Raw genomic sequence first — 10,597 nt, 5'->3', positions numbered from 1 at the left:
GTTAAAAAGTTTAATTCTTATATGAACAATCTTTAAAATGTTAGGCTATAATATATATATATATATATATATATATATATATATTTACCTAAGCTTAAATCAAAATCAAGTCTTCACAAATTTAAAAATATTTTGTCTAAAACCTAATTTGTATGATCTATAAAATTAAATAACCCGACTCTTAAATTGGTATAGCCGGAACCAAAGCAATAGCCAATATGAGTTTAGTCATCACTTCCCACCGTATTCACTTAAACATAAAATCAAACTTCACGCATATATGTCCATGGAAAATATATATAGATGAATAAATAGATTGATAAGGAAAGGAAATAGAATAAGAAGGCAGTTGATTCATAAACTCAATCTGATGAATTTTCTTGTTTTATATATTTATGTATCAAAAAGAATGAAAGAATTGTTGCTAAAGCAGCACTGATGGCTAGAAAGTGATTAAATCGGGAATTTCATAATGATCAAAGGGTATAAGATTTAGATCTTTACCTGCGGTTTCTTCAGCAACGGTGTTGATGCTTTTAATTCCATTGACGTTTAAATTTTCATAAAAAACCACCCACTTGTCTGTTATTATTGTCTCCAATCCTGATACCTTCGTCTTATCTATTTGTCTAACAATGGCATCAATAAAGTTTTCTTTTGTCAAATCTTTTGCCATTTATCGTTTTCCACGAAACCAATGTCTCTGCAAGTCTTGTCAGAATTGCCATTGGCGATCCTCTCAAGTTTTTGTCGAACATCTTCCTCGAGAATCTGCGTGACCGTCGGAAGTTCATGGCGTTTATCGGAGTTCCGTAATATTCGCTGCGAAAATCAAGAAACAGGGAAATTTCTTCGGCATGTTCCGTCGCCTTCTGAAGGATTTCGAGCACCAATTCGGCTTCGAGTTTATTGATGGAATGTATTTTCAGCAACACTTTTGCAATCTCATTGCAAATTTTTCTATAAACGTCGAATATCTCAACGGTGACACAATTCATGGCTTCGATAATCAAACCAACATTCATATTATCCGCTAGAGGCCTAACTTTTAGCAACAACCAAGCAAAAATTGCAAATTTTGGACGTTCAAAAGACTCTGCAACTTCAATGGATGTCGATGCTGGGCTTTTGATTGTGTTGATCATATGAGAGCGCCGCTCTTTTATCTAGAAACGTATAGTAATCACGTATAAAAGCATTGAAACTCCATGTTTTGCTCAACTTGGAATGTCCGTCAGTGAAATCCGAAAACTCAAACGGCAAACGACCCATATTTTGAACGGCTGGGACCTTAAAACGCAGAACGCCATGCATGAGCATCAGCCCTTTAAGGGCAACGACCCAACTCCTCGTCTTTTCCATCCTTTTAGACAACGCCCAAACGAAAGGGCGTAGGCTTATCGGGGACGCCCGAATCCACAAAAAAACTATCTGTGCATTCCTTGTATTGATGAGATAATTATCATGACTCGTGGCCTTGATAATGGCAGCCTCAAGATCGTAATTCCTGCAGGAATCTTTTCTGGAAAATTTGGCCTTAATTAGGCTGTTATTGTCTTTGATTGCAGCGGAGACCAATTTCCATAGCATTGTTTTTGGTCTTTTCGTGTTGATTCGTCGCCAAACAAGGAAGGTGGCAGAATCCCCTTTCTCTCTCTATTCTAGCTTTGGCGATTTGCAAGTATCTTTTGCCTTTATTCCTCTTTTACTGCAAAATATTGGTTCTACAAAAGGTCAATAGTCAATTATTGGTAGCCGTGTGGAAAACAACAGCTAACAATAGAGCCTGCTACTTGAATTAGTGACAATTATCTGGCGATGATTCTCGTCTTTCCCATTTGTTAGTACATAAACGGATAATATCACGGATAGGATTTTCATAATTTACCATTTAATCTTTGATTTGTTTATTTGGTTAAATTAATTTACTTATTAGTTTAGGAGTATTTTTAATAATTTAAAAAAATTATCAAATATTTTGTTTCGCTAAAATTGATTCTAATTAAAATTGTTATGTAAAATATAACTTTTACTTAATTTTATAATCATATTATTAGTAAAATCTTGAAAAATTATAAAAATAACTTGATTATAAAGTAAGTTATACAAGCCTTTTAGGAAACAATTTTATATAGAGAAGTAAAATTTTAACATATATGATTAGTATTCAAACAACGCATTCTAGCGAATATGGGACGATTAAGGAGGGTATTGGCCAACATGGTTCGAGTTTGTTATATCGGCATGGCGATGAAGACTTAATTCATGTCCTTAGGAATTGTCTAGTGCAGGGGTGAAACTAGAATAATCTTTTAGGGGGTCGAATGAAATTTTAATTTTTTATAGTTTATATATTTATAATTTTTAAAGGATTAAATTGAATTTTTATAATTTTAAGGGGTTAAAGTATAATTTTACCTTTACTAATTTAAAATTTTTTAAAAAATTAAATACTTAAATAACAATTTTACAGGTGATCTGATTGAGTCGATGGAGATGAACTTATGCTCTTTTATTTGGCTGCCTAATGTGGGTAGTCTTTAGGCAAGTCTTTGTGGTATAATTGCTTGACGCATATGGAAGAACAATAATTTTTTTATTTTTCAAGGAATATCTTGGAGCTCCATTGAAACTATTAAATCTTCTATAAGCTGAGCAAAATAATATTTTTTAGCTCCCAGAACACTTTGATACTGCTTATGAATCTTCTATGACATGTAATTGAATTCAACTATACATTGATGGGACTGTTAAGATGGATGCATGATTTGCCGCTACTGGAGGTAATTTATAAGCAAGAAGGGGAATGGATCCTTGGATTCAATCGATATCTGGGGTTTGCTCAGTTTTCGATGCTAAATTCTAGGTATTCTACATGGTTTGATTCTCAACCAAAGGAAGGGTTATAAAAGGGTTGTGATCCATACAATAGAGGTGCTCATAGGCCAGGTCAGGTCGGGTTCGGGTTGGGCTCAACTAAAAATTTAGGCCCATTTATTAGGCCGAGGCCCGACTCGAAAAATAGGCTTGAAATTTTGCCCAACCCCGAACCAGATAAAAATGCTAAAAACTCAGGCCCAACCCAACCCTCCCTTATTAATTTTTTATATTATTTTTATATACTTTTTAAATATATATAATACATCAAAAATACTAAAAACATCAAAATAAATATTTCCCAACAAATTGAAAATAAATTTTAAAAATATGTAGACTTAAATAACACTAAGATAAATACAACTTAACAAGCAAATGCCTCTAAAATAATAACAAAATTAACAAATGTCTTTAAAATAATAACAAAATTAACAATAAAATAAGTTTTATACAATATCCAAACAATAACAATAAAATGGTAGCAACATAATACTAAAATGGTAGCAAAATAGGGAGAAAACAACAAAAAAATAACATTCAAAAACAAAAACAGAGTAGATTTTTTTTTTCTTTTAGTGAATTCGGGCCAAGCCGGGTAAGGCCCGAGCCAAAAATACCTTACCCGAGGCCTGGCCCGTTTTTTAAATGAGACTTATTTTTTTGTCCAAGCCTATTTTTCGGGCCTATATTTTTGCCCAAACCCTCCCACATTTCGGGCGGGCCTTCGGGCCGGGTTGAGTGGCTCGACCCATGATCAGGTCTACATACAGACAATCTAGATGTAATCGAAGCCATTCAAGATACTAATTTGGCAGATTCTTCCTCAAGTTTGTTACGAAGGATAAATATGAGTTTACAAGCTATACAACATTGGAAGATAAAACATTTTCCAAGAGAGACAAACCAAGTCGCGACCGTATTGCAAAGATGGCTATAATAAGGAGTACATATATTGAGGCGTTTGAAGATCTACTACTGCTTGTTCTTGAGATTGATAGAATAGCTAATTTTTTATTATGTTAGTTTAATAAAGGTAACATGTTTTTCAAAAAAAAAAAAATTTAACATATGAAATGTCTTGAAAGATGACATGTGTCCTATAATAAATACAATTTATTTAATTTCAATTTAAAAATAATTTGAAAACATATTTACATTTACCTAATTTTATTACTATTTAGTTAAATTGCTCTCAATTGAAATCATATTAGATCAAGTGAATTTCATTACTTTTTATTATACCTTGTGTTTGACTATTTTACTTTTTATGTAGAAATTACTAAGTTTTAAAACATTCTAATTTTCATTTTAATAAATAATCTATCAAGATTTACAAAATTTTCCATAATTAATTTTTGATTCCTTCTGTTTAATAATTAAAACAAATTGATACGTCTAAATTAGTATTAAATGTGGACATAAATATTTTTCTTATAATATACTTTTAATTAATTTGATTGATTTAGTTTTCCTAAATATTTTTTTAAAAAAAATATTTATTCGTCTTGCTCCTTCCTCTCTTGTTAACGTAAAGTGCAAATTTTTCCATGCCAACATGCATGCTTAGTCATGTTAATCAAGGTTTTCTGTTGCTTAGTCATGTTAATCAAGGTTTTCTGTTGCTTAGTTTTTGAAGGTTGTTTTCATCATATGAAGTCTGGTAGGAAATTGATTGATTGGAATAAATAATTAAATCGAATGTAAGAATAAATAAAATGAAATAATACAATATAATAAATAAATTTTTGGATCAAAATTGATTCTATGATGAAAAACAAAAGAGTTATGAAAAGTCGAAAGAAAAATAATCTAATCCTACTCCTAAATTACTAGGGTTGTTGAAGGTGTCTAGGACAACTTAGTTACATGAAACCTCTAATGTCTTATTTATAGTGGTGTTGGCAGCCCAAATTAGGTGTTTAACATGTCCTAGATCTTCATATAAAGTTCATTGGGAGGATGAAAATAGCCTCAGTATTCTTGGGTAGCACATCAACCAGTGTCACATCACACCAAGGCTTTGGCACGACACGACATGCATTTTATGCCTTGTGCATTACTCGTCCCTTGTTTCCATGTCAATTGGGCATTTACATCTTCATGCTACACATTCAATTAAACATATTAGTACTACTTAAGGACTGTGTCGACCTATTGGGTCACACAGTTATAAAATGTGTGAAAAAACACTTATTTTATTAATATTTAATCCTAAAGCCTAAATATCGAAAACTAAATATAAAATCCTAAATTCCTTATAAAACAAGTTCTTAAGTGCAGAATTGACCTGAATTAACTACTACATTTGACGACAGGTCACTAAATGTGGCTAAAAATGGCCTACCCAGCAATATGGGAATCTTTTGATCTCCTCAAAATCAAGGACTACAAAGTCGACAGGGACTATTAAATTCCTCACTTTAACCAACACATCTTCAAGTTCAACGTTTGGGCATACTAAGGACTTGTTAGTGACTGCATGCGCATATGCTCCTAAAACAAATGATTTTATAAAGCAAACTTAATGTGCAGTTTTACTGCAAGTGTACATGTTAGTTATAATATTTATAGTGTTACCAAGGATCAAACCAAATTGAGTCAATTTATTTAATGATTTCTATTCAAAGATACACGCAAGAAAAGGAGTCTAGCTAGCTACTCAATATTCTCTATAGTACAAAAAAGCATAAACAAATATTTTTAACACTAATTTCTAAATTAACTATCCTAAGGACTAAATTATAAAGATTGTAAAAGTACTTAAAATTCACAAATAACCAACAACCAAGTGTTGGTTAAATTTGATGTAGTTCATTAAATTGAACTAAGGTCCTAAATTGCTTGAACACCCAAAATGGCTCCATTATACGTCTCGGTCTCAATTTTACCAAGTTAGACAAATTAATCCGAATTATCTCTCGATGTAACAGCCCATTTTTAGTGAAATCTGAACAGTGGTTTTGAGACCACAAATTAGAGCCGGAAAGAAAATTTATTTTTATATTTTTGCATGGTTTCCGTTTTGATAGGAATATCATATGAAAATTTTGATAAGAAAATTTTATCGATTATGTACTTAACTATGGAAAGGACCAAATTGCATAAAATGAAAAAGTTGGATTCTAGTAGCTAGAAGGATCAAATAGCTATGAAATTCAAAACTTGAGGTCCTTATATGGTAATTAGACCATTAAAGAAAATTTAGTAGATATTTTTTATGAATCATCCATGAAAAAATTAGAGAAGGTGAAGGATTAAATTGAAAAGTGACAAAATTAAAAGATGATAATTAAATTAAATAGATAATATCAAATTATTTTTCATCATCTTCCCCAAAATATACAGGGAAACCCTAGGAAAGAGAAAACAAGCTTTCTTGGCTTAAATTGGTAAGTGTTCAAGTCCCCTTTTTAGTAATTTTTATATTTTTGAAACCGAGATAGTTTAATCTATCTATTTTGGGGATTAATTTGAAAAGTTATCAAAGTATAAAAAATTTTCCATGGATGAATATGCGGAAAATTTGAAATTTATGGTAGAAAATGAAAGGTTGCTGATAGATAAACAACTTTTACAAAATGAATTTTGATGAAATTGTGATTTAGGGATTAAATTGTAAAGTTGTGAAAATTGAAGAAAAAATCTGAATTTTATAGAATACATGTGCTGTAAATTTTATACTAAAATTTCGGGTAGGCTTGGAATAAGGAATAAATTGCATGAATTTCATTTTCTGAGCCTAGGGACAAAATTAGAATTTATGAAAAGTTTAGGGGCGAAATAGTAATTTTTTCTAGGATGTATTGAGTCCAATTGAATATGAAATGTGATAAATTGATGATTAAATTCATTTATATAGATTCAGATAACTCAAATTAAACTAGATCGAGGAAAAGAGAAAGTTTCGGATTAGTAGATTTTCTTTATACAAACTATTAACGAGGTAAGTTCGAGTAACTTATTTATACATGTTATTATGTTTGAATTGAATGTTGTATTTGAATTGAATATGATATGTGCTTGTATGAATTATAAGAATATTATAAATGCACGAAATATATATATGCCTGAAATAAGTCCCAAAAATGTTATATTCTATTTGAATATTGGATTTCGATGGATATATGTGATTTTCCCACATTAAAAGTGATCCTGCATATGTTGCAGACAGGATTGAGCTCGGACAAGTAATCCTGATATAGTCCTCTTGAGATTCTGATAAATAGTTCATGCGAGTATCTTGATCGGTAGTGATTTAGCATGTTCTGTGCACTACAGCAGCTCTTTGTGAGCGTCCTGATATGCGATCGGTTTTGATCCTGCATTTAATGCAGACACAAACGTAGCTCTTCATGCGTGTCCTGTTAAGCTTGCTTGAACTCTCTGCTACCTTATATGGTGCTCCCTGATATTATCTTTTCAGAGACATCTAATTATCTCTATGAGCTCCTTGAGTAAAAAATCTTATGCCCGAATAAGTGTCCTGTTACATGATTTCATGGCTCGTTTGAGCATCCTGACATGTGGCTCGAGAATTATTCCCTGGGTATGAGCCCTAATGAGTACCCCCAATTAAGAATTGATGGTTTACAAAAATGTACACCTCGAGTGTACTATTTGAGTATCCATCGATAATTCAATAATTCAACAGACAAAATTCTTGACTTGAGGAAATGATAAGATAAATATATTTATGTTTAGAATGATTCTGAATTTCCCAATGAAGTGTTTCATGATGAGCTCATCTATGCTTATTTGATATACATGAGACTTATGTAATTAACTTGTTTAATTGAGTGCATGTGTTTACGTAATTTTCCAAGTTGATGGAAAACATGATATTGTATGCTTAAATTTAATAAATGAGATTGGTGAGTTTAATTCCTGTTACACAAACTTACTAAGCATATAATGCTTACTAGGTTTTATTTTCTCTGTTCTATAGTGCTCGGAAGCTTGTGAAGTTTGGAGATCGGTTGGAGATCGTCACACTATCCACTAGCTTATTTTGGTATAAATAGTAAACTCATTTTGGTATAATGACATATATAGGTAACTTGGCCATTGTTGGATTATAAATGTTATTTGTAATCTAGCCAATGGAATTGCTAGTGATGGTTATGTTTTGATATATCTATTAAGGCTGCTCTATGACAATATCATGAGTATATATTATGGATTGATTGAGTTATGTTAAATGAATATACTTATTAAAGATAAAATTTTAAATATGTATGCATGTAATGATATACCATGTTAGATGTTAAAATTAACTTGACTATAATGCTTGGATTGGTTGGTATATGATTGTAAATTTTAGTGTAGGTTATTGGCAAAGTTTGGGTGAGAAATAAAGATAGGAAATGGCTTTATTTTGTCCACACGGGTAGACACACGGGCATGTGTCTTGACTGTGTGTGACACGCAGTCTAGTACATGGGCATGTAGTTAGGTTGTGTGTCCCCTGCATTTTAAATTTGAGAAACAAAATACTCAGAATTGAGCACACGGGCAGAGGCACAGGCGTGTATGCTACACGGCCCAAAATACGGGCGTATGTCTTGGCCGTGTGAAACCTGCACTTAATTTTGGAAAATTAAATTCACCACACACAGGCGTGTGATTGGCCATGTGGCACAAGTCAGAGAGTAACACGGGGTCAAACACGGCCTGCAGCACAAGCATGTCTTAGGGCCACACGGGTGTGTGTGCCCTGCATTTAAGAAAAAAATTGAAATTTCATGAAAAATTCTCTAAGTTATCGATTTAGTCCTTACTCAATTCTAATACTCATATTGGGCCTCGAAGGTCCATTTAAGGGACGTTATGAATAATCTTGGAAAATGAATAGTAAATAACATGAATTATCTGTAAATTTTATGAAAACTTCAGTAATGCTCTGTAACCCTGTTCTGGTGACGGACACAAGTTAGGGGTGTTACATTTATTGGTATCAGAGCTATAGTTTAGCCGATTCTCGGACTGAACATAGTAAGTATGAGTTTAGCTATACATGCCATTATATAATTTGTGATAGTGTGATATCTCCTGACCAATTTAAATGTTTTTTTCATATAGTACTGTCATCCAACAAAGCTAGAGTTGAATCCGAGGAAGCTGAGAGCAATGCTTCAGCTTCAGTTCAAAGAGCTACATCTAGTAGTGGAAGGCCCGTATCTGAGGGTTGAAGTGAGGAGGCAAAAAAAGCCTTCTTTCAAATGATGAATTAATGGTTCACTGAGCATTTGAGAACAAATCCTGCTGTACAACAACCTTCCCTACCTGCTGCTCAATCGGTTCCTGAGATGACATAGGGTGTTGAACTCGTTAGAACTGGTAAGCCTCCGATAGATAAAATTCGTAAGTATGGGGTAGAGGAATTTAGGGCTACTGCAGATGATGATCTAGAAAGGGCTGAGTTTTGGTTGGAAAATACCATCCGGGTTTTAGACGAATTATCTTGTACACTAGCTGAATGTTTGAAATGTGGGTTTCTTTACTAAAAGACACAACTTATCATTGGTGGAATACTATAACTTCTGTTGTACCAAGAAAAAACATTACATGGGAATTTTTTTAGACTAAATTCAGAAATAAGTATGTTAGTCAGAGATTTCTGGATCAGAAAAAGAAAGAATTTTTATAGCTTAAGAAAGGAAGTATGACTGTATCTGAGTATGATCGAGAATTTGTACAATTAAGCAAGTATGCTAGAGAATGGGTTCCAACCGAAGCTGATATATGTAAACAATTTGAAGAAGGATTAAATGAAGATATTAAGTTATTGATCAAAATTCTTCAATTAATGGAATTTATGGTTCTGGCTGATTGAACAGACAAAGTTGAGCAATTGAGTAAAGAAAAGAAACAAGCTGAAAGAGGGGCTCGGGTTTCTGGTAAAAGAATTATGAGTAAGTTGTAATCTTTTTCTTCTAAGAAATCAAAGAAATATTATGATTGTTTTACAATATTAGTGGGATATTTGAGAAAAGAGCGAGGTTCTCAACGCTCTAACCCAATATCTTCGTCCCTATATGTAACGAGTGTGGGAAGTGTTGGTAATCCCAAACCAAAGTGGAAACATTGTAATAAGTATCATTTTGAGGAATGCTGATTGAGAAGTGGAGCATGTTATAAATGTGGTTCTCTTGATCATTTTCTTAAAGATTGTCCGAAAAGGATAAAAAGAGATATTAAATAGACTCCAAAGTCGAGTAATATTGAAAGAGATATTAAATAGACTCCAAAGCTGAGTAATCATGTTTTGAGAGGCAGACCACCCCGTCACCCTAGCAATGTCAATGGTAGCTGAGGTGCTACAAGGGATACAACAGTCAAATCTAAGGCATGAGCACCAGCAAGGACTACACTATTCATGCTAGAGAAGATGCTTCTGCACCAAACGTTGTTACTAGTACATTTTCACTACTTGATACTCTTTGATTGATCCTGGTTCCACACATTCATACATATGCACAATTTAGTTTCTGTTAAAAAATTACCTGTTGAATTCACTGTATTTTTGGTTAAAGTGTCAAACCCCATGTTCCAGTATGTTATGGTGGATAAAGTCTGTAAAAACTATCTGTTGATGTAACATCCCGAATTAGGGTCTAGTCGAAACAATGACCATAAATCTGAAATACAAATAATTATTTTTATAATTATTTGATGGTCCATGATATGATTGCATGTTTGTGTGAAATTTTCATGAAAAAAT

At 32.6% G+C, this 10,597-nt stretch overlaps 1 protein-coding gene across 1 annotated transcript; it reads right to left on the bottom strand.

The window, feature by feature from the left end:
* Window positions 1-641: 641 nt before the first annotated feature.
* Window positions 642-1,590, bottom strand: LOC108451337 (putative clathrin assembly protein At1g25240). Its single transcript, XM_017749037.1, has 2 exons — window positions 1,291-1,590; window positions 642-1,166 (listed from the first exon to the last, which is right to left on the bottom strand). The coding sequence occupies exons 1-2, from the start codon at window positions 1,588-1,590 to the stop codon at window positions 642-644; spliced, it is 825 nt and encodes a 274-aa protein (XP_017604526.1).
* Window positions 1,591-10,597: the final 9,007 nt, after the last annotated feature.

Source organism: Gossypium arboreum, chromosome 5 (assembly GCF_025698485.1).
Source record: "Gossypium arboreum isolate Shixiya-1 chromosome 5, ASM2569848v2, whole genome shotgun sequence".
Taxonomy (NCBI): Eukaryota; Viridiplantae; Streptophyta; class Magnoliopsida; order Malvales; family Malvaceae; genus Gossypium; species Gossypium arboreum.
This window is presented reverse-complemented; position numbering and strand designations above follow the sequence as displayed.

Coding starts and splice junctions, on each gene's coding strand:
- LOC108451337 (XM_017749037.1), bottom strand. CDS start 1,590: ATGCTATGGAAATTGGTCTCCGCTGCAATCAAAGACAATAACAGCCTA. Junction 1,167..1,290: donor ATGGCGTTCTGCGTTTTAAG/GTCCCAGCCGTT, acceptor ATACGTTTCTAG/ATAAAAGAGCGGCGCTCTCA.